General features: G+C 43.9%; 1 protein-coding gene across 1 annotated transcript in view; it reads right to left on the reverse strand.

Annotated features, from left to right (window-relative positions):
* Window positions 1-14,940, reverse strand: part of Lamc1 (laminin subunit gamma 1) — a 117,020-nt gene extending 102,080 nt beyond the window's left edge. Inside the window, exon 1 of the mRNA XM_021185565.2 lies at window positions 14,114-14,940. Within this exon, the coding sequence (XP_021041224.1) occupies window positions 14,114-14,525 (412 nt within the window). The 5' untranslated portion in view covers window positions 14,526-14,940. The remainder of the gene's footprint in view (window positions 1-14,113) is intronic.
* Between the last annotated feature and the right edge of the window lie 9,833 nt (window positions 14,941-24,773).

The following is a 24,773-nucleotide window of genomic DNA, read 5'->3' on the forward strand; positions in this document are numbered from 1 at the left end:
ACAGATACAGACACAAGAACAGCAAGCACAGGCCGCAAGTCCACATTCTCTAGACATCTGGAAGGTTTGTCTGTTTCCAGAGTCTCCCCTACTCATGGTCTACACCCACCGCTGCCGTCTGGGCCAGCACAGCCCAGTTTTACACGGGATGTCATCAAAAACCAAAGCCTTCTCAAGATGACTACCAAACCAAGCGGTTCCCATGTCCACCACAGGTCAGTGCTAACTTCTTTCTCGGCATGGGGTATAAAAACCCTGACAACAGCAGTAAACATGCTTGAACTTCTAAAGCTGATAAAGTAAACAAATTTTATCACAGCTGCATTACAGATGTTTCCACAAACTTTCATAATCTGTAAAATTCTAAGAATCTGTAATCTCTTGGGAAGTTTCTATTGCATGTGTTTATCTAAAATACTCACTATAAATTCCAACTCTGTATAGAAGTGATCTACAAAGTCAATCTGGGGCATGCAGTCTCCTGATCGCAACACTTTTCCCACGAAGAGGTCTTAAGGCATCAAGCGTCATCAGTTCCCACCCCATAACCTTCATCCCAGCTTCTCCCCACATCCAAAATGAACAACTGCAAGGAAAATTCTTAGGATGCTTGCTTGTATCAAATTATGATCTCATATTAAAACACAAGCCAAAAACTTAGCTGAGCATGATGATGCACACCTTTAATCCCAGCACTTGGGAGGCAGAGGCAGGCCAATCTCCACAAGTTCAAGGCCTGCCTAGTCTTTCCCGTGAATTCCAAGCCAGCCAGTTACATGGTGTGACCCTGTCATTAAAAAAAAACGAACATAGAAAAAGGGGATAAAGAGATGGTTCAGCAATTATGAGCACTTGCTGCTCTTTGAAGGGACTCAGGTCCAGTTCCTAGCATCCTCGCATTGGGCATCTTATTACTATCTGTGACTCTGGTCCCAAGGGATTTAACACTGTCCTCTACCCTAGCCCCTAAAAGCAACAGGCACACAAGTCACAGGTGAAGTCACTAGGCCTATCAGACTATTTGATGTGATGAGCAGGAACACCTGAGAGACCCAGCTATACAGATTATACTACAAGCCTCAGGCAACCACACCACCATCAACTGTATGCATTACTGTGTACACATGCAAGTGGTGGGTACACATGCCATGGTGTGTATGTATACTTGTGCATGTCTGTAGGTCAGAGAACAGCTTTGTGGGGTCAAGTCTCTCTTCCTACCCTTATACAAGTTCTAAGAATCAGACTCAGGTCCCTAGGCTGAATAAAGCCCCTTTACCCACTGAGCCATCTCACCAACCCCAATTTCCTTGGTATGAGATTAAAATAAACTCGAATCCTTTTGTCAAAACATTTTTAACAGCTTAAACTTCCTTCCCTGAGGACCGTTGTTGAGTCTTGGGCTCCCACGGCTGCCTAAGGTAACTCTGAACTTCTGACCTCCATTCCACCTCCCAGGCATTGCATGGATATAGGCATGTACGACTATATATAGGATTTACCTATATTCTCTACAAACTCCATAATTTCATTTTTACTACTCTAGTTAGCCACTGTCTTGATCCATTTCCTGCTGCAATTAGAATACCTCAGACTGAGTAATTTATAATAAACAGAAATGGACTTGGCTCAAGGTTCTGGAGGCTGAGACATCCCAAAGCCTGCTGGCACCTACCTGGTAAGGGTCTTCTTGTGGATTGTAACACAATGGAAGCATCCCACAGCAAGAGCATAAATAAAACAGGAAGATCCGAACTCATTTTCACAATAAACCCACAGCCATGCCAAAGACACTTAGAGCAGGTCTTCATTAATAACCACCCCTCTGTCAACACGAGAAGACTGGATTGGTGGCCGAGGCGTGAACTTGGTACACTTTTAAACCATAACAGCCACCTACTCTAAATGTGTTCACCTCCCAGCAGCTAAGGTTCTAAATGTTGTAAGTTAAGTTAAGGCCACAAAACTGAAATTCCATGTCAATCAATAGTTTTACATTGCCAAGGAGCAGTCTCGTATTCCCAAGATGGTCATAGAATTTAGAAATCTGCAGGCAAACTATTCCTGCCTTCAATTACAGTGTGAGCTGAAGGCGGGAAATTATCACTTCCTAGTCCCTGCCAACACATTCCGAGTTCTCCCTACAGCCTTTCTTCTCTTGGAAAAGGTAGGACATTTTCATTCTCTTTGAAATCAGTTGATAGAACACGCCGAGAACATATTTAATGTTTCTGTACTTTACCAGTGGGAGGGGGAGGGGAGAGAAGCAGGGGTGGAGGCTTCTAAAACCACCGCTCCCTCCCCCATCTCACCCCACTTCTGTGCAGCAAGGAATGTCACCCCATCCCACAAGAAAAGAAACTCATCAAAGCCTTTAAAAGTCCCCAGTCTTCTTATGTGGTGGTGTAACCACATTCTCCACACAAGGACAGAAAGAAGGTAGGGGCTAAGGAGGTCTGTCTGTAAGGAAAGCAGAAAGGGCGGACAGAAACACAGAAATTCGTCAGGCAGCTCAAGCCTGGAGGGCTCTGGGTAGAAGTGTTTGAGTCTGGGTTGAGTTTGTTTGTTTGTTTGTCTGAATCTTCAATTCAGAGTAGAAGTGAACTATGACAGGCCAAGGCACAAACCCACCACAAACACAAGTCTTCCAAGGCAATTATGGTCCGTCCTCAGAAATAAAGCCCAAAAAAAAAAAAAAAAAAAAACAAAAAACAAACCCACCAGTGACCTTCAAATGAACCTTAGCTCCTCGATGCTCCAAAAAGATTAGCAAGTTGGAGGTTGATAGCTTGGCAAATTTGCATCAACAGAAATCAAAGTGAATGGCGGGCTCTGGAGCCTGAAAGAAGGAACCAGTGACAAAGGAAAGTTCCTGGGGGTACAAAAGCTATCTCTCTAATCAGTCAATAAAAATGCACATTAGACCTACTCAGCAAACTTGAGGAATACACACACACACACACACACACACAAAGCCACCATAGCAGGGTCAGAATTTACTGGGAGCAGGAGAAACAGACTAGAACTGGAGATCAACCAGGCTGCTGGGAAGCCTTATCTTTAGTGATGTCAGATAAAGGGAACAGTTGAACTGAGCTCAGCAATTCAGCAAGCAGAAAGGAATAGTGGCCGAGGTAGGAAACGAGATAAGGTGCATTCCCTCATATAATTGGAGTTTACTGACCACCCTTCAGAATAGTACATGGTATGCTTTCCCCCTTTCTATTAGGAGACATTGACAAAACCCAGGGCCTCATTCTGAAATTCAATACATTCCTTCAACATTCCAAAAGGCATAAGACTAAATATTACACAACTAGTTAAAGTACTCTGAACCTAAAAGTTGTCCCTTTAAGAGTTTCATTTTAAAATCAGTATAAAGCTCTCTTTAAAAAAATCTGAAAACTAAAAATTCCAAATCCAGCTTTTTCCAGCAAAGTCAGAGACACGAGGCTTAGCTCTCTGATGGAGTCACTTGGTCCTTTGCCCAGGTGAAGGTCTCTACAGTTCGCTGCCTCTCATGTGCCAAGTCTGCTCTCAGGTGGCAGAGGGGCAGGGGCGTGACCGAAGCTTGTGAGCCCCGGATCCCACCGACACCCACCTGTGTGACCACAGGGAAGTCACAAGTCACCTCACCTCATTCTTCACAGAGGTATTGGCTCTTGAGACCGCAGAACTCTGAGGCACCCAGCACAGGGTTCACGAATCTGCCTTCTTCACTTGCTCTTAGCCAGAATGACTAAGAGGCAAACCTCGCTTTCTTCTGCTAACCGGTTTCCAAGCTGAAACCACATTACTCCACTCAAGGCGAGCCACACCTTCTTTCACAATTACCTGATTATTTTTAGAATTTTTGTTCTAATTTGTGTTTAGAATATTGATGCTCAAACAATCCAGCCTTCCTGGAAGGTCCTTCATTCATGTCCATTAGCAGTTTTCAAAAGCCAATCAGCTTTTCCTGGCTGACTTGTCTCTCACCTCTCAAGTGATCTGCAGCACTCCCTAGCACTCTGAAAATCTCCACCGAGTCATTTTTCCTATGGATGGATGTTTCTATCTTAACCCCTCAAATACATTACAGATTCCCTCAGGGTACAGCAAGTGTCTTTGATATCCATTACATATTACAAAACCCTTAAAGGAAAAATTTTCTCCCTGGCTGCCATTTAAATAATGTCTTTGTTCAACAAATAGAATCTCAATGCAACAAGCTCAAGGCATGGGGCGGGTGTGGGGGGGGGGTAGACTCCTCACACAACTAGTAATAGGTTAGAAAGCTTCACACACTTCTCAAGAAAGCCACCCAATTCAAGCTTGACTGTATTGTAGCTAACAGACTCCACAAGTCACTCCCTAGTACAGGTTTAAAGGGATGAAGATTAAAGCCACCACAGCAGAGAACACGTGCAGAACAATTCCTTTTCACCCTGGGAATCGGAAAGCACCTTATTTAGGAATAAATAACTAAATAAAATAAATCCTTGACCTTATCACCAAACACACGCATCCTTAGTGTGTAAACCTGGGACAATATCCACAAGCTTACAATTTTACATCAACCTGGAGCTTCAACCCGAACCACAGCTCGCTGCAGAGGACGCTCACCCTGCACAATCCTTGAGCTCTGCTTCCAAGGCTGGCCTTCAGAACAGCTCCCCAAGAACTCACACAGGCTGGTGGGCAGCTGGAATGGGCTGGCCCACTTGTTCTCAACAGATATTGGTTGGTAACCATTAATGCAAGTGACCTCCAGACAAAGAAAACAAAAACAAAGAAATAGCTCTTTTGCTCTCCGAAATCCTGTGCTTGCCAAAACTAATTCCATAAATAAGTCACCAATATATTATGCACATCTGTAATCTCAGCAGCTGGAAACTTGGGGAAGGAAGACTGCTTCAAAGTCAAGGCCATGGTGAGCTACATAGCTACATAGTGAGTTTGAGGCTAGCCTGGCCTACATAGCAAGATCCTGTCTCAAAAAGGAAAAAAAGAACAGAGAAAGGAAGAAAGGAAGAAAAGAGGGGTGGAAGGGGGGAGGGAAGGAGGAAAAAAGAAGGAAGGGAGGGAGGGAAAAAGAGAGGGAGAAAGAGAGAGGAGAGAGAGAAGAAATGAAAAGCATGAAGACCTATTCTGAATCAAGTTTTCCACCAACTTTTCAAAACAAAAAGATGAGATTAAAAATAGGAGAAATACCTAAAAAAAAATGGGTGAAATAAAACAATAATTCACTGTTGCCTTCAGCACAACAGGAAGGCTCCACAGCTGGAAAACAAAGAATAAACGGAGGGAGCTGAGAGACAGAAGCCCTCAAGTTTGAGAAGAAAACCAAGCGCATCCCTAGTTCACCTCCCAGCCTCGCCAGAGGTGCTCCTCCCACAAGAGATCTGAGGGTGCATTGTCCAAGAAAGAGATAGTGGCTTTATTTTATTTCATGAATATGTAGCTGCAGAGGGCACCAGACTGACTGGGTCCAGTTATTTTCAGCTGGCCCCTGGAAGGCCCCTGGAAGGCCTGGGAAGAGATGCCGATGGGACTTTAATAAGCTTTCTGGAGGCTTCTATTAAGCAAGCTGTCAATTTTAAGCCCAAATGAACAAGCATCTAACTTTATCATCTTACAGAAAGGAGCTTGCGCATCCCAGAAGGGCCTGCTTACAAATCTCAAGTCGAGCCACCAAGACAGTGCGACAGAAATCTGGTGCGCTGCCATCTTGCAACCTTACGTTGAAATTAACCATTTAAGGTAAGACAGGCTCATCCCTTATCTTTAAGTCTCAGGAATTTGGAGCAGCAAAAATAAACAAACAGCTCTGCTCTAAACTTTAACACTTCTCCCTAAAACCCAGAGGACAGCTGCCGGGCTGCCAATCAAGTCCAGCTGGAGATGAGAGCCAGCAAAGCCAGGTTCTGTTCCACTTCCTGTTAGCGCTCAGCCTCTACTAGATGACTGTCCATCTGCCTGACCACCTCAACTCAGGACTACAGTCTGCTCAGCATTTACAGTTGTTTGCTACCACACCAATAGCCCAGCCTGCTCATCTTCCTCTGTGCCTGCATGCTCATCTGTGCCCACCAACAACTCAATACACTACAACCAACGTCATACACCCCATACATGAGAAGCAGACTCTTTCCTTCCAATGATCTCATAGCCCAGTACAGGGAGCTTTCCAACAATAGACAGGTGCATATGTATTTTTAGATAAAACTTGTTTATGGAGCTGGAGAGATGGCTCAGTGGTTAAGAGCACCAACTGCTCTTCCAGAGGTCCTGAGTTCAATTCCCAGCAACCACATGGTGGCTCACAACCATCTGTAATGGGATCTAATGCCCTCTTCTGGAGTGTCTGAAGACAACCACAGTGTATTCATATACATAAAATAAATAAAGACAGATATGGAGGTGGGTATGGTAGTTCACATCTGTAGTTTCAGGCTAACCTAGGCTACACAGTGAGTTCAGGTCAGCCTGGGCTACAGAGTGAGATCCTGCCTCAAAACACAGGATAAAATAAAATAAAATAACACAGTTCTTTCAAAATTCTGTATTAGTGTGTCTAAAGTTCTAGAAATAGAATTCCTATGTCGCACATCTTAGATTAGTTACTACACTGACACATGCCTTGGGAAAACAGAGATGGCACTGATGGCACACAGGAGCTCCATCCCCAGTACTGGTCTGAAGAAGGGGAGTTGTGGGTAATCCTCTCGCGCATGCGTAACTCAGTCCATCACTTACCCCACCAACACCCACTGAACATTCTGCCAGACACACTGCTAAAGACTGAAGACACAAAAGCTCCAGCTTCCACCAAACGCTTGGGGGGGGGGGGCTCTCTGTATTTGCATTTCTCAATTAAGGCCTAAAGTGGGCTGGAGAGCTGGCTCAGCAGTTAAGAGCACTGACTGCTCTTCCAAAGGTCCTGAGTTCAAATCCCAGCAACCACATGGTGGCTCACAACCATCTGTAATAAGATCTGACGCCCTCTTCTGGTGTGTATGAAGATAGCTACAGTAAATCTTTGGGCCGGAGTGAGCAGGACTGAGCGGGCAGGGTTGACCAGAGCGAGCAGAGGTCCTAAAAATTCAATTCCCAACAACCACATGAAGGCTCACAGCCATCTGTACAGCTACAGTGTACTCATATACATAAAATAAAAATAAATCTTTAAATAATAATTTAAAAAAAGACTTACTGTAACCTAACAGAGTTCACCAAAACTGTGCAGTGAGGGCCAGGCAGTGAATACTTCGGCTTCTATAAGCAGGAACATAGTCTGTCCTAGTTACTCAGCCCTGCCTTCATAGTACAAAACCAGCCATAAACAGCATTATTAAATGAGTTTAATGTTGTTCCAATAAAACTTTATATATTCTACAATTGGAATTTCATGTAGTTTTCAAGTCACAAAATATTATTATTCCTTTGAAATTTTTGAGGGGGGTAACCAATTTAAAAGGCATAAGCTACTCATAGCTCACTATTCCATACAAAACTAGATGGACAGGCTGAGAAGATTTGGGTAAAGGGGGTATGGTTTTCTTACTCCCCAAATCTAGAAACACAGATTCCTTTATCTAGAGCTCAGACTGGCGGGGGCAGGTCCTCGGGATCACTATCCATCAGAAGTGCCCAGGCCCAGAAAGCAATTGGCAAGGGTTAATTTTATTTAACTAAACAATGGCAAAGTACCAGACTACCTTCAAAGAGTACGGCTGTCTGGGGAAAGTGGCACATGCTTGTAAGCTCAACTTCAGAGGCTGAGGCAGGAAAACAGCTTAAGGCCAGGCACTTCAGGACAGCCTGAGCAAGGTAGCCAGACCCTATCTTAAACATAAACTAAATCACTAAGACTTTCAATATGACCTTGAGGCAAAAATAGGCAAGTCAAGAAAGAGATAACAGTACATGACGACAGATACTGACAGTGTGGTTTAACAGAAGGTATAACCCAGGACAGGAGGTGGGGACAGAAAGAGGGAGAAAGGAACCTGGAAGGAGTCCTGCCGGCCTGAGTTGCTGACATCTGGGAGAAGTGTCCCACATGGAAGGACAGCCTTCTCTGCACAAAATCGATAAAAGGAGAAACCTAGTTGTTGACAATATTCAGAGCCTCCAGCACCTCCCTAACAGGACAAAGGCTTTGCCAGCAAACCTGAGGAGCCACCTAGGAACTTTTCACTCAGACAGGGTGGTTGACAGAAGACATAACCCAGGCTGTTACAGAGAAGATCCACATTTTACATCCACTGGTCCTTCTGAAATACAAAATACTGCGTGCGGCTCAACTACTGATAGTTCCCAACTCTGATGGGTTGGCTTGGATTGAGGAGTTTACAGTGAAGAATGAGAACTCGGGAGACACCAGGCTGGACTCTGACTTGACCTCTTCCTGAAGTACACCTAATGCAGTACTCTTAACCAATCCTGGGAGGGAACAAAGAACCGCAGCTCTGCCTTAACTCCTCCAATACAAGCACCAACGACGACCCTGCAGGGCACTGTTGCCAAAGCCCAGTAAGCTAGGTGCATTACAAGCACTTTCAACCTTTACTTTCAGGCTGCAGGGGCTTTGTTAAGAGCACTACCCCGTTGAAAATTGAGAGCGATCTGCGTAAGGGCCGATCTGTGAAACTGGAAGATCACTCGTGTGTCAAGATGGGGAAATCATCAGGTGAAAGCCAATGGAGTCCACACTGCATGTGAGGTGGACAGAACAGTATGAAGTAAATCAGGGGCTGGAGGGATGGCTCAGCGGTTAAGATCACTGCTCTTCCAGAGGTTATGAGTTCAATTCCCAGCAACCACATGGTGGCTCACAACCATCTGTAATGGAATCCGCTGCCCTCTTCTGGTGTGTCTGAAGACAGCTACAATGTCATCATATAAATAAAATACATAAATAATTCCTTAAAAAACAAAAAGAAGAAGTAAATTAATTTTAAACATGGCTCCACCCAGCCACCCCACAGCCATCATATCCAGGACTGGACCTGAAGGAAGAGCTAACCAGAAACACACCTTTACATTTGAATATGGTAAATAAAGGCTACATGTTCCCTCAGGGACAGTGTGGGTGTAATGATAAGAATTTGGGAATGTAAGTAAAAAAGGAACAACAGCCGATGGGAAATCGAGGAAAAGAACCACAGCAGCCTAGATCTCTGAATCAATCTGTATGTGAGCCTTTTTATTTCTTTTATTGTATGTATGTGCATACACTGTCGCTCTTCAGACTTACCAGAAGAGGGCATCAGATCCCATCACAGATGGTGTGAGCCACCATGTGGTTGCTGGGAACTGAACTCAGGACCTCTGGAAAAGCAATCAGTGCTCTTAACCTCTAAACCAGCTCTCCAGCCCCACCCATGAGCTTTTATTTTAAAGGGATAAACCAGACACACTCTTAAGAGATTTGCCAGAGGAACTATTAGCTGCAGAGAATAATGTACCAAGGCATCTTGGACTTACCTGTCTGAGGACTCATAGGATCACAACTACAGGACCCTCAGGGTCACCTTCATGGGGTTACAAGAAATCTAACCACTGACAATCTGGAGGCTTTCAAAAAATGTAAAATATTATTATAAAGACCCCCTTGCTATAATATGCAAAAAGCATTGCAACTTTAAATTCCACTCAGAAGCACATGAGCTCTTAGTAAAGGGCCTTCGTTCGGTCTTCCACACCTTCCTATTAGGCTCTGGGGTGTGCATTTCTTAGGTATTTTAAAAATGTTTACGGAATATCTGGCTGTAATATGAGAATGTATGCACACTGCAAGGGGGGAACATGATAAAAAGCATACCCAGCTTCCTAAAAGGATTTAGGACTGAAATAACCCAATGTTCTGCCTCCGACACCAATGTGACCAAGTGATGGAGCGGGGAGCCTCGGCTCTAGCTTTCCCTCTGGTGTGCCTGCTTTCTTCTGGGTGCCTTAGAAAACCAGGAGAAGAAATCTGCAGAGAAAGCAATGAACTGTGGAACAGGGGCATAGCCAACAGCGTCTTTTATAAAACCATTCAGCAACTACTGGCCATTAAAGAACTGCTCCTTGACTTCTCAAGTTGAAACCTGTAAAATGTAAATCAGGCCTCTGTGAGACAAATGAAAATAGTGTCCCCTCAGGGTGCACAAATACCACAGTGGAGTCACCCGCTCAACTGTAGTCAGAGCCCATATTACAAAGATTTTTCCAGAGAAAAGGAGACTTTGCTGTTTGTTTCATATTAAATAATAAACTGAACTCATAGATGTACTAAATCGCCTTCTGTGTTGATTCTGATTTACACACACACACACACTGGAGACACTTCACATATATTACACCATCCATGTCTGATCTGATGAAGTGCTTGGGACCTGGGCTGCAATGCTAACTTTGGAAATTGCATAAACTTCGATCGAGTTGCTTATAGAAAGAGTTTCTTAACCTAACTGTTTTAAGAATGAGAAAAGCTTACTTTTATGCAAGATCAAAATCCTACCTGTCAAGTTTCCATCCACAAGGATTACTAAATTAATTAAAGGGACTGTTTTAAAGAGTCAAATCCTCAGCTACAGCACTTTCAACAAGTTCCTGGATATTGTTAAAACTTACGGTGTTATTATTAAACGTAAATGCTACACTTTTAAATAGCAACCAAGTAATCAATACCGATTACTCAGGAGAGATCTGAAAGCTAAAAGCAAGACTTACTTTTAGGGAAGAAGTTTCTGACTGGAAGTCTCTCCACCTCAGGCAGAAGATAGAGTCGATCCCAAAGCAACATTAACTCTTCATATCCCACAGATGCGCTATGCCCTGAACCCTACTATATTACTACACATCACAGCCTAAAAATGGCAGTTGTCAGAATTCATGCTTGTTTTCCTGGATTTTTTTTTAACTCAGGTGATGGGTATTGTATACAAAGACCTAATTTATACCTGTCAAATGTTAAGACACCTTCTCCAAAAGGCACTAGCTAAAATGATCATGCAATCCGGTATATGAACATTTCTGAAGGCTTACATAAAAACCTGTCATTGTGGTCTCCTGGGTGTGGAGTTTAGCAACTAAAGGCAAATTGACTATTTGTTATATTTATTATTTGAAAATATCTAGCCATGTTTCATTTCTGTAATAAAAGTGACTCACAGCCATTGCCAAAACATGTGTGTGTCTGTGTGTGCACACACGCACATGTGTGTGCATGCACTCATGTATTTATGTATGTGTGTTTATATATGTGTGTATATATGTGTGTATATATGTGTGTATATAATTTTTTTAACTACTTAAGTGTGATCTGATTTGATTTTTTTCTCTCTCTAAATTTTGAAACAGGGTCTTGGTATGTTGCTCTGGCTGGTTTGGAACTTGCTATGTAGTCAAGGTTGGCCTTGAACTCCTAGACTCCGCCTAGGCCATCCTGGAATGATCCAACACACCCAACCCTGGACTTGATTTCTTCTCAAGGTTTGCAGTGAGGAAAGTTCAGCAGGGAAAGGCAGGCTGGAGACACGGAAGTCGGGCCCACTCTCCCCCACTGCTCACTGCAGTTTCACATGCTCTGGAGGGGCAAGGCACAATATGCATCACTTGTTTAAGGGTATGTGAAATGTGAACTGGATGGGAGATTTAATGGATACACAGAACAGTCATGGTACTTGACTCCATGGGAAATAATTAGTTAGCTACAGCCCACAGAGTAACTGGAGTCAAGGGGGGCACAGGGGTGAATACACTGAATATCAAAACAGTTGATTCTTGCCTGCCTGCCCTAAATTGTTGGGCACAGCATTCATGCATATATACCCGTTCGTAAATAAATAAATAAATAAAGGTGGGACAGACGCCAGAAACACCAACTCCCAGGACACATAAAACTCTCCCCTCCCCAGCTACTCCACCACACATTTCCTCCAGGACTTCATTTCCAACCCATAACAAGCACAGTCCGTCCAGTCCTAGTTTTCATAAATTGTCTAAAAAGTGTAAAGCATGTGTTTTTACAATGACTACGCGGCTGTGAAAATATTTTAAACTTTACTTTTAAAGAGTAAACCCACTGGGTGTGGCTACTCACACCTGGAATCCCAGTACCCTCCAATCCCAGTACCCTCCAATCCCAGTACCCTCCACTCAGAAGCAGGTGGGGGTTCTCTGAGTTCGAAGTCAGCCTGGTCTACATAGTGAGTTCCAGGACCGCCAGAGTGAGCCCCAGGTTTATGAATGTCATTTAGCAACCAGCTGAAGAATTTTTCAGTAAAATCAAGTCCAAGCGTATAGAAAATGTCATGTTGCCGTCCTAATGAGATGGAAGAGTTCTTGGGCCTCGTTATTAACATGGCCCAAAGCTAATTAATATAGCTGGCTCCCAACAGTAGCAACCTGGCTGCTCTCTTACCCTAGCACATACATGTCTCTGCAACAGAGACTTCACCAGAGAGAAGTATCTCCCTCTGCAGTCACCTGAAATAAACCTCAGCTCCTTAGCCTAAAGGAGGAGGAAAGCAGAGATTGACAGCCTATTGTTCAGAACTTTTCAACAGCATCTCAGGCACTTGGGAGACGTTAAGGCCTTGCCTTTGAATTTTGTTTCTTTTTTTAAATCTGAAAACGGATTAAGCAAGACTTCAAGGGGATTCAGAATTAAGTACAAAAAAAAAAAAAAAAGTAAAACGTAAGAAAAAGTTAAAAATAACTGGACATAAGTTATAGAACTTAAAAATTCTGAAGCTACTTCAAAGGACTCCCAGAGATCTTGGGAAGCCCTGAGTGCCGTCTGGAGAAAGGCATCTCTCCAAAGCATCACTTTTACACTTCTATGCCGTTCCAGTCCTTTTCAAAACCGAACTCACTCTTTACTTAATTACTGAAAATCGGACGCCTCACATTTTCATTTATGAGCTTGTTTTCAAAAAGTCCCATCTGCCTGGTGAGTCGTCTACAAAGAAAAAGGCAGCATCTACTACAGAGGCAGTAACACTGCTCTCCTAAAACTTCCTCCACACACAGTCATTTACACTTTCAAGGCACTTTCTCTAAGTCAGTCTTTCTCTGAAGAAAATTCCCTGATAATATAATGTTTAGTATACTGAAGAACAGTGGAAAGAAAACCCTGAAACCACAATCAGGGAATTATCTGCCTACAAAATGTCCCTCTCAAATATCCCAGGGCGACAATCAGTTTTTCACACTTAATGTTGCACAACTGAACACAGCAATGAAATTTTTCTGCTCTCTTGTCTGTCTCAAAAGTAAAGAAAACATCTCCAGGTGAAGCAGGAACTTTGATCCATTCAGATAATCACAGCCTTGCTCATCCACGGTTCTGCCATGAAGTCTCCTACTTCAGCCCTTTCCTGGATTCTAAAGCGTGCTTGTCTCCACACTTGCTTCGGATCAAAGCAAAAGGGAAGACTATCCAGGAGAGCCTTGGAGCTTTTTACACCGGAACAAAACTGCCCTCAATTACAGAGAGTGTCTTCATTACCTTTTTGTTTTCTCCCAACTAGGATTAGCAGTGAAACAGCTCTTAATTAAGGCTGAACAGCTCTGAAGTACAGTCACTTTAAAAGTGAACTTCCACTTTAATTACACATAGAAATACCGGCAGCAAAGGCATTTGCTCCCCTCAAATTCCCCTAGCAAAACTAAGAGCAATCGTTCTCAACCCTGGAGACAGACAATTAAACATTTTAAAGACAAGTGTTTGAAAGTGGACCTTCAAGACTCTAATGTAAGCATGCTATGTGATAGTCCTGTCCTGCCAGGATGAGTGTTTCATTAGCGCCTCAGGGTGCAAAAGGGGGTGGGAGGTGTTGGTCCAAAATCCTAACTGCTTAAATAGAAAAGAATCAACGGAACGAGAATCCGGTTGGACTAGAAAGAGTAAGAAAAGAGAGAGAGATGCTAGCGTGGGACATGGTGGCCCTCACCGGATGTTCAAAGCGAGATGAATTTTAGAAGTTGGAGAAAGGAATTTCTGTGTGTGGCCCACGCTGGAGAACAGACCGTCAGCACGCGGCTGGTCAGGCCCCTCAGGCCGGACCAGCGGCTCCATGGAGGCAGCCCCGGAGCTGGACCGAGAGCGAGTAGTGGGGACGGGGCTGTCATCGCTTACCCAGGTGCAGCGTGAGGTTGATGGAGTTGGGGTACTGCACCCCGGCCAGCATAGTCTGGCTTTGCCACCAGGTGGTGTCGGCCTGGTTGTTGTAGTCGGTCAGGAAGGCTGCCCCGTGTTGCAGGTGCTGCTGGCCGGCGTCACACAGGTGACAGGACTTAGTGACTCCGGTCACCCCAGTCTGCACGCAGTACTCCTCGGGCGGAGTCCCACACGTGTTGGTAGCCACCACGGTCACATTGAAGGCGGCATTAACAAACTCCGGCATGCAGCGCTGCGGCCGGCCGCCCTCATCCGCGCACTCGTCCATGGCCGCCCGGACACAGCCCGCCACAGCCGCCAGCACAGCCAGCAGCGGCCACAGCCGCCCCCGGGGCTGCAGGGCCAGCGCGGCCCGCCCGCCGCCCGTCATCCCGCTGCGCGCGGGCCCTCGGCAAAGGCTGGGGTGCCGCGCTGCACTCGCCTAAGCGGCGTATCCCGAGGCCGATCCTCCGCTGCGGGCCGAGGCCGGGCTGTGGACCGGGCTGGAGGCCGAGAGCCGGACGCAGAGCCGATGGGTGGGCGTCCGAGCCAAGATCGCGCTGCCTCCGCTGCCTCCCGGTGCGCAGCCTGCACTCTGCGCCGACCCCCGACTTCCGAGCGCGCACTCGAGAGCGCGCCCCAGGAGGAAGGAGAAAGGGGTGGGGTCTGCCCGGCGGGGTGGGATCTAGCGGTGGAGAAAACCCAAGGCCGGCCTCCTCGGCAGCTCACGCGGGCCAGGAGCTGCTCCCCGCCCTAAGCGTCCTCCCCAGCGACTCCGGGCGGCGGCAGGGGCAACCACTGGCTCTCCGGCCTGGAGGGCGGTGGGCCAGAGAAGCGAGATGGGAGGGGCGGGAGCAAGAGGACCGGGCGCGAGGTGGGCGGGGCGGTCGAGTAGGAGGGCGGGCGCGAGGAGGGAGGGACCCGCAGCAAAAGGGAGGGGGGCGCGAGATGGAAGAGGCAAGGGGTCAAGTGGGAGGACTTCTGGATGGGCGTGACTAGAGGTGGGCTGGGCGAGGGGGTAAGAGGGAGGGGCCCAAGGTGGGCGGAGAGGGAGCGTGAGTGAGGGAAGGAGGGCGGGGCGTGGGGTGTGGGGTGCTGGGCAGTGCATGCTGGGAGGGTAGGGGCTTCGGTGGAGATCCAGCACCTTGTTGGGAACCCTCATCCAGGTCTTGTACCTTAGAGGATCTTGCCCTGGAGGGTATAAGGCTAAGAGGAGGTTCTTAAAGGGCGACGCAGGTGGGTGAGGTGGCCCGGAATCTGTCTTTTGGACTTCATGAGGTCTTGGACCCTGGCCCAAAGAGATGTCAGTCCTTAGGGTATAGCTCAGCCACTACCTGACTCTGGGGCCTGAACACAGCGCAACGGTGCGGTGGCCTGCGTGACCTCGCCCTCCACAGCCATCCCGGGCATTGCCTCCTGTATCCCGGGCCAAGCCCTACCCACGCTGAGGGGAGAGATCCCGAGGTGTCCAAGGGACTGGAACACAGGGCTCGATCTCAGCTTCAGAGTCAATTTTGTGATTTCCTTGCTCTAAATTAAAATGTGACTGTCATTTAACCGGGCAAGGAAGGAAGTGAGAAGGCTGGGAATGGAATGACATTTTCCCCTGGATACGCAGACCCGCTTTGAAATTCTTCCACTCTGTTGTTTGTGTGTCCTAGCTTGCCTTTAAAAGACTTGAAATTATCTGGATTCTGACATCCTCCTCTTCGGACCTGCTGAGTCACAGAATATTGTCAGTGCCAGAATGACTCAGTTCCCAGAGCCCGAGCCAAAAGATCATGCGTTTTAGTCCCAGATCAGAACTACCTGCAGTGCTGATAGGACCAGCAGACAGGGGAAGGGAGGGTGCTATAAAAATGAACCAGCTGAGAGCCGGGCTTGGCATCACACTGCGCTAATCCCAACCCAAGATGCAAAGCAGACCCATAAAGTGTAAGCTCCCGATCTGGGGTTCAGTAGTCTATTTAAGATAATGATACTGATAGCTACAAGATGGCCCAGTGGGTAAAAGCACCTGCCACCAAGCTTGGTGACCTGAGTTCAATCTCCAGGAACCACATTCTGATTTCCACACCTGCACCATGACACTTGTGGGCGCGCGTGCGTGTGCATGTGTGTGATATGACGCATAAATAAATATGAGTTTTAAGATGGGGTAGTGGGCATATGAAACGATGAAATATAACAATAACTAGGTAATGATCGTTAGGGTCAGTGTTAGAGCCACAAGCCCTAATTAAGAGGGCCCAAGCATAATGGACTACTTGTGATGGGTAAAGGCTACTGTTCAGAGAGCTTTTAATACTGGAATTACTCAGGAATGCATCCACCTAACTTATTGGATGAGACGATGGAGATTAGGTATGCTAAGGGTCTCTAACTCTTTACTCCTTGTAACCCTTTGGAGAAAGAAACATGGGAGCTATAATATTTTAAATCAATGGTTCTCAACCTGCCAGTCATGACCCTTTGCAGGGGTCTAATGACCCTTTCACAGGCATTATGTAAAGACCATTGGAAAACAGAGATATTTACATACTGTCCACAACAGTAGCAAAATTACAGTTATGAAATAGCATTGAAGATAATTTCATTGTTGGGGGTCTCCACCACGTGAAGAACTATGTTAAAGGGTCACAGTGTTAGGAAGGCTGAGAACCAGTTTTTTTAGGTGGCTGAAACAAAATCACTCTAGTCACATAACCCTGGAGGGAATGATGTCTCAGTGCAAACATGCTAAACAAACTAGTGTGTGTCCTTTACATTGTTTTCTTTTGGCTTCTGAGGTCCAAAGTTAACTCCAAGCTGCTATTTATGGTACTTTACTCTGTAATTTCATCATAAGACCTTCACGTGCCATTTGTAAAGCACATGAAGGAACCTTCCATCAACCACTAAATCCTATTGCTCCCTGGAATATGTTAAAATTACAAGAAAGTATTGGGTTTTTTTAAAGCAATAAATTGTATCCAGCCAATACGCTTGATGATGAAGATTTGTTTCATAGTATGGATGAGGAGTGGAGAGAGAGGAGATGAAACAGTTTCACTCAGTAGTCTAGGCTGGCCTGGATCCCACACCAGTCCTCCTGCCTCAGCATCCCCAGTGCTGAGACCGGTAGGCATGATTCACCATGCTAGTCATCATTTTCTGAGTGTTGATTCAGACACACCAAAGACTTTGTAACACAATTTCAAAAACAGGTGGGGAGATCTGAATACTGGATGTTGGATGGTAACAAAGTATTTGAAGTTCCTGGAGGCACCACAAATCCAAATAAACCTGCTATTTTACAATAAGAAAATAAATCAGGGCTGGAGAGATGGCCCAGGGTTAAGAGCACTGACCGCTTTTCCAGAGGTCCTGAGTTCAATTCCCAGCAACCACATGATGGCTCACAACCATCTGTAATGGAGACGGATGTCCTCTTCAGGTGTGTCTGAAGACAGCTACAGTGTATTCGTAAAATAAACAAATCTAAAAAAAGAAAAAAGAAAGGAAGAGAAATCAGTGTGAGGCACCTCATCAAAGTGTGATCCCAACATCTACTGTGTGCAAGGCAAGGGAACCTCTGCTCCAGGCCAGTGAGCCCCTATCTTCTGCACCTGCCCCCTTGAAAGAGTATATAAGATTTACTGCAGATTACACCGTTTTCTTCTTTCTTCTTCCTTCCTTCCTTTCTTCTTCCTCATCACCTTCTTCCTCATCTCCACATTCTCTTTTTCCTTCCTCCTTCTTCCTCTTCTTCTTCTCCTCCTTCTCTCCTCTTCCTCCTCCTCCTCCCCCTCCTCCTTCTCCTCCTTCTCCTCTTCCTCCTCCTCCTCCTCCTCCTCCTTCTCTTCCTTCTTCTTCTCATTTGCTTTGTTTTTTTGGTCAAAAAATTCCAGAGCCTTATTCTTTTATTCACACATTTTTTAACTACTTTGAAGCTCCATTGAACAGACATTAAAGGAAATTTAAGTTCAGGTTCCTGAAAGGATTCTCTTAATGCCCAGTCACCAGTGCCTCGATGTAGCAAGGCAGGAGGAATCAAGCCATTTGACTATATGAGCATGATACCTCGCCTCCAAAGACCCTTTATATCCCAGTTAACTCTCCAAAACCTAAGAGATGTGTCCTTTCAGGATATATCTGAATAACTTTCAAGGTAGGATGTTCACTGCCTTGGTCACTAACCTGTGAATCTGTAGGAATGCCTACCCCTACTGAAGTATACCTGATCATCAATAGATATCCACTACCTAAGGGTCTAGACAGCATGTTATATAATTAGAAAGAATTTTAAAGTTTGTGTTGGCCTTTCAAGGTTGCACCTTTGTTAGGTTGCCACTCCAAGGTAGGTATAATAGGTATAATTACTGATGTGTTTGCTTTGCCATTATTCAGGCTTTCTGGTCTCATTTTTTAGTCTATTTATCTCCAGACATAAGGACATTGTACTATCTGCTTTGTTCCTTATATTTAGAAGTGTTATCCATAAATAACACCTACTATTAATTAATAATATGACAATCTTAGCCTATATTTGTATATTATTTGCATTTTAAAAAGTTTCTCTGAAACACAGGATGCTATTGCCTCTTTAGCATGGAAGAAACTAAGCCACAAGATTAAGCAAACTCTGACCCCATGTAGGAAGCAAAACAAGGACAAAAGGCTACCTTTGGCTCTCTGTGCACAAAGGTCTCCTCCCCCCCGTTGTGTAAAGGTCATAAGAAGAACGAGGGTAAACGAAGCGAAGCCCTGTTTTACACAGCCAAGGTTTGTCAGGTTATCAAAGAGGAGTTTAAAATTAGAGGGGAATTAAAGTGACACTGAAACAGAATTAGAATTTCTCTCTTCAAAGTTACAGTATCTACACACGAAGGGGAGAGTTTAGGCTTAGAGAGTCTGCCTGTGTCCTTAGTACAAATCCGAGCATTACGAGAGGCCCTGTGTGACTCAGGTAAAGAACAAGATTCTTCTTGCATGAGGCAGAGTTTTTTCAATCCCATCCAGCCCTATGTACCAAATTCTGGCTGCCTAAAATTGTGCTTCTAGTTTTACAAAGGAGAAAAATGAACACATCAACATAAGAGTCAAAACAACATTTATTACAGTATATAAGTGCAATAAAAAGGAAGACATTGCAGACCCTAATAGCAAAACCCATCCTCACCTGAACCCAAAAACTTACCACTCCAAAAATAATAATTTTACCTCTCCGGGGGTTTATTAGTATATTAACCTGATGTGAATTGTGTCCCATAATTTAAAAAAATATACCATTTTTATGCAGATAACATGGTTTCATGGTGGAAATCTGGAATATCTCAAATATGTGGTTTATTATTACTAACATGGTAAGCCAGGTGTGGTAACATACACTTGTAGTCCCAACACATGGGAAGCCAAGGCAGAAAGATCACTCTGAGTTGAAACCAGCCTGGGCTATAGAGTGCATTCCAGCTCTATCTGTCCTAGAGTAAGACTGCTTCAAAGAAATATAAGATGTGGGGGGATGCATGTTTATCGTCTCAAAACTTGGAAGATAGAATCAGAAGGATCAGGAATCCAAAATCATCTTTAGCTACATAAGGAGTTCAAGGCCAGCCTGGACTACATGAAACAAACAAACAAACCTCAAAGAGAGGGTCCGCCAGATGGATGAGTGGGTAAAACCACTTGCAGAGAAAGCCTGGCAACCTGAGTCTGAATCCATGGTAAGAGGAGAGACCTAACTCCTGAATGTTGTCCTCTAGGATACATACGCACAAAAAACAAAGTCAATACAGGTCAGGATCTAATAGCATCATTATACTGGCCTTCAAAACAAATTCCAAAATATTCTTTTACTTTCCGAAAGAGATTTTATTTTTTCAATCTGTTAAAAAAAAATTGCGGTGTCTATTCATTACATATGGTACTGTGTTGTAAGAACATTTTGACACAAGCATATAATTTTTTAAAGATTTATTTATTTATTTATTTTATTGTATGACTACACCATAGTTGTCTTCAGACACACCAGGATAGGGCATTGGAGTCCATTACAGATGGTTGTGAGCCACGATGTAGTTGCTGGGAATTGAACTCAGGACCTTTGGAAGAGCAGTCAGTGTTCTTAACCACCGAGCCATCTCTCCAACCCCTGCTTTTTACATGTTGTTTTTAAAAAGGGACTCACTCTACAACCCTAGCTGGCCTGCAATTTGCCAAATAAGCCTGGCTGGCTTCCAGATCACAGAGATCTGCCTGCCTCAGCCTCTCAAGTTCTTCCCTTTTTGATGTGTATTGGCCATTTTTATTCCATCTTTTAAAACCATCAGCCTGTTACATTAGCCCACTTCTGTCCGGGTTATTTACCTTCTTATTTAGATTTTTTTAGTTCTTATATTGCAGATATTGACCCTGTCTGGTGTATAGGTAATAAAGATTTTTCTCCCATTCCATAGGCCGTCACTTTACTTAATTAACTATGTTGTTTGCTACACAGACTCCGAGGTCCTGTTTCTCAGTGGCTGACTTTATCCCCTGAGCTCCTGGAGTTTCATTCAGAAACACCTTGCCTATGTCTCTATCTTGAAGCATTTTCCCCTGGTTTTTACTTCTACACTTTAAGAATTTCAAGGTTGCCAGGCGTGGCACGCCTTTAATCCCAGCACTCGGGAGGCAGAGGCAGGCAGATTTCCGAGTTCGAGGCCAGCCTGGTCTACAAAGTGAGTTCCAGGACAGCCAGGGCTATACAGAGAAACCTTGTCTCAAAAAAAAAAAAAAAAAAAAAAAAATTTGGGCTGGTGAGATGGCTCAGTGGGTAAGAGCACCCGACTGCTCTTCCGAAGGTCCAGAGTTCAAATCCCAGCAACCACATGGTGGCTCACAACCATCCGTAACAAGATCTGGCGCCCTCTTCTGGAGTGTCTGAAGACAGCTACAGTGTACTTACATATAATAAATAAATCTTAAAAAAAAAAATGGTTTAAAAAAAAATTTTTTTTTCAGGGTTATCTTAAGGAAGGTCTTGATGTATGAAAGATAGAAATCTTCTTCCATATGAATATCCAGCTTCTCCACCATCATTTGTTGAAGAAACTATCTTTTCTCGAGTGTATATTTTGGGCACTTTTGTCAAACAATCAGGTGGCCTGGGTTTGTATCTGGGTTCTCCATGGTATTCGGGTAGCCTGCCTGTTTGGGTTTGTGGCAGCACCATATTGGATTTGCCACTGTGGTTCTGGAGTAACTTGGAATGGAGTCTATCAGTACCTCCAACAATGTTCTTCATGCTCAGGGTTGCTTCTTGGGGGCTTTTGAGCTCTCATATGAAATTTTAAAGATTCTGTTTTTCTATCTCTGTGAAGACTGGCTTGAACATTAGAAGGGAATTGCATTAGATCTGTACATTGTTTTTGATGGTAAAACCCCTATCCCATTATTAATTCTAGCCCATGAGCAGGAGGCTCTTTCTATCTTCTAGAATGTTCTTCAATATTTTAAAGTGTTCACTAGAACAGTCTTTCACTTCCTTGGTTAGGTTTATTCAAATATTTCTCAAGCAAGGGTGAATGGGTTGCCTCCTGCTCTCTCTCTCAGCCTGTTTGTCACCGATATAAAGGAAGGTTACTGATCTTTGTGTATTAATTTTGTTTCCTGCTGCTCTTCTGAAGATGTTTACCTGAGTTTTCTGGTGGAAGCACTAGGACTCTTATGAATGAAACCATATCATCCACAAATAAGAGTAACATTTGACATCTTCCTTGCCTACTGTCCTCTTTTTATTTTCTTCATTGTTTTGTTGCTCTTGCTAAGACTTCAAGCATCATATTGAACAAGAATGGAGAAAGTGGACACTCTGGCCTTATTTCTGACTAAGTAGAAATGCATTGAGATTTTCTCCCATTTACTAAGATGTTGGCTTTAGGTTTGCCCTGTATGGAATTTAGTATCTTTAGATGTGGTCTCTCAATCCTAGTCTCTCTCCTATTTTTTTTAAGATTTATTTTTAAATTATGTATATGGAGGTTGGGGTATGTGCATGTCAATGCAGCTGTCTGGTCTAGGGAGGTCATTAGAGGCCTCAGGTCCCCTAGAACTGGAGTTAGAGGTGATGGTAAGCAATTTAATGTGGATGCTGGAAGTCAAACTCAGGTCCTCTGCATGAACGGCACAAATGGTCAGCCGCTGAGCCACATCCCCAGCACCTCGCTAAGGTTTTTGATCATGAAGAAATATTGGATTTTTGCCAAAAGCTTTTTCCGTATCTACTGAGACAATGATATGATTTTTGTCACAGAATCCATTTGTATTATGTATTACATTTGTTGATTTATCTTGGATGATCCCTGAATCTCTGGAACGGAGCCAATTTAATCATTGTGAATGCTGTTTTTGATATCTTCTTAAATCTGGTGTGCAATTATTTGCTGAGAAACTTTGTATCTGTGTATATTGGGAGATTGGTTTATAATTTTCTTTTCTGTTGTGTCTTTGTATGGCTTTGGTGTCAGGGCAACACTGGTTGTGTAAGAAGACCTAGGTAGTCTTTCTTGCCTTCCCATTTTATGGAACAGTTGAAGATCCACTGGGTTGGGTTTTTTGGAAAAATTAAAGTGTTATCCTGTGCTTAAATGTTTAACGACTCCATCAGTGACACCTAGATGGGCCTATTTTCAAAACATTATTTGGCTGGGCGGTGGTAGCTCATGACTTTAATCTCAACACTCAGGAGGCAAAGGCAAGTGGAACTCTGTGAGTTCAAGGTCAGCCTGGTCTACAGAGTTAGTTCCAGGACAGCCAGGGCTGCATTGAGAAACCCTATCTCAAAACAAACAAAACAAAACAAAACAAAAATCCATCTAAGTACTACATTAGTTACGTGTCATGAGTACTGATGTGCCTGATTCTTGTCAGTGCTGGTAGTAAACAGATGAGAAGGGTTCTAATTCCTGTTTTAATTCTTTCTTTGGTCCAAAAACTGTTCACAAACTTGTTGCTCAACTTCCAAACATTTGGAGATTTTTTTCCAGTTCTCTTTACTATACTGTTAGTCATTGTGTTGCTACTGAAAGTGGATAAGTACCACCTTCATCTTCTGACTTGGATCATGGAAGGGTGACAGGTGACTCTGGTTTGAGCATAAAAAGGAAGGGATGACCCAGCCCCAACGACCACACAAGTGTCTACCACTGGAGCAAGAGTGAGCTCCCAACAGCAGAGGCCAGTCACCAGAACTGACTTCTTGAGGCACATGATAACCCCTGGGTTTCTGGGCTTACGGTGACATAGAGACCCAAAAAAAGAAAAAGTCATTTTCTTATTAAGCAAGATAGACGCCGGGAGTCACATTACTACTAAATATACATGACCCTAATTATCCTCCAAGCTGTGAAACATGATATAGACCTTCTCACTTGATACCATATCTGTCCTTTCCCACTTCATTCCATGCCCAGGAGGCCTATATGTGTCCTTACTGGTGCCCTCTCCATTCTTAGTTCAGACTAGGGCTCCTCTAAGCATTGTGCTCTACCGTTTCGGTGGGTTCTTATCTTGTTACTAGCACTATTTTCTTTTCTTTTTTTTAAAGTCATCAAAATAATTTATAATAGTTAAATGCCTCTTAAATATACATGATCTCTTCTGAAGCTAAAAGTAATATACATTCAACCAGTTTTTAAAATGTATTTGGAACATTAAACATGATAGAAGTAGGGAAAAAATCTCTTATGAAGTCCTCTCTCTATGAAAGGAAATTGTGACAGGCTCCTGATTAGACAGAAACTGTTCCATCTCCAGGGGAGAATTTGCAGCGTAACTGTGGCTTCATAGAATTAATTGGGTAGTGTTCCTTCTGTTGCTATTTTGTGGAATAGTTAAAGAGTATTGGTATTAGGTCTTCTTTGAAGATCTGTAGAATTCTGCACTACCCCCATCTGGTCCTGCGCTTTTTTTGGTTGGGAGACTTTTACTGACTACTTCTATTTCTTTAGCGATTATGAGACTGTTTAGATGGTTTATCTGATCCTGATTTAACTTAGGTACTTGGTATCTGTCTAGAAAATTGTCCATTTCATCCAGATTTTCCAGCTTTGTTGAATATAGGCTTTTGTAGTATGATCTAATGATCTCTTTAATTTCCTCAGTTTCTGTTGTTATGTCTCCCTTTTCATTTCTGATTTTGTTAATTTGGGTACTGTCACTGTGCTCTTTGGTTAGTCTGGCTAAGGGTTTATCTATTTTGTTGATTTTCCTCAGAACCAGCTCCTGGTTTTGCTGACTATGTGTATAGTTCTTTTTGTTTCTACTTGGTTGATTTCAGCCCAGAGTTTGATTATTTCCTGCCGTCTACTCCTCTTGGGTGTATTTGCTTCTTTTTGTTCTAGAGCTTTCAGGTGTGCTGTCAAGCTGCTAGTGTATGCTCTATCCAGTTTCTTTTTAGAGGCACTTAGAGCTGAGTTTTCCTCTTAGCACTGTGTTTATTGTGTCCCATAAGTTTTGGTATGTTGTGACTTCATTTTCACTAAATTCTAAAAAGTCTTTAATTTCTTTATTTCTTCCTTGACCAAGGTATCATTGAGTAGGGCATTGTTCAGCTTCCATGTGTATGTGGGATTTCTGTTGTTTTTGTTGCTATTGAAGACCAGCCTTAGTCCGTGGT

The sequence above is a fragment of the Mus caroli genome, unplaced genomic scaffold (genome assembly GCF_978045245.1).
Source record: "Mus caroli unplaced genomic scaffold, Mus_caroli_1 scaffold_1, whole genome shotgun sequence".
In the NCBI taxonomy this organism is placed as follows: domain Eukaryota; kingdom Metazoa; phylum Chordata; class Mammalia; order Rodentia; family Muridae; genus Mus; species Mus caroli.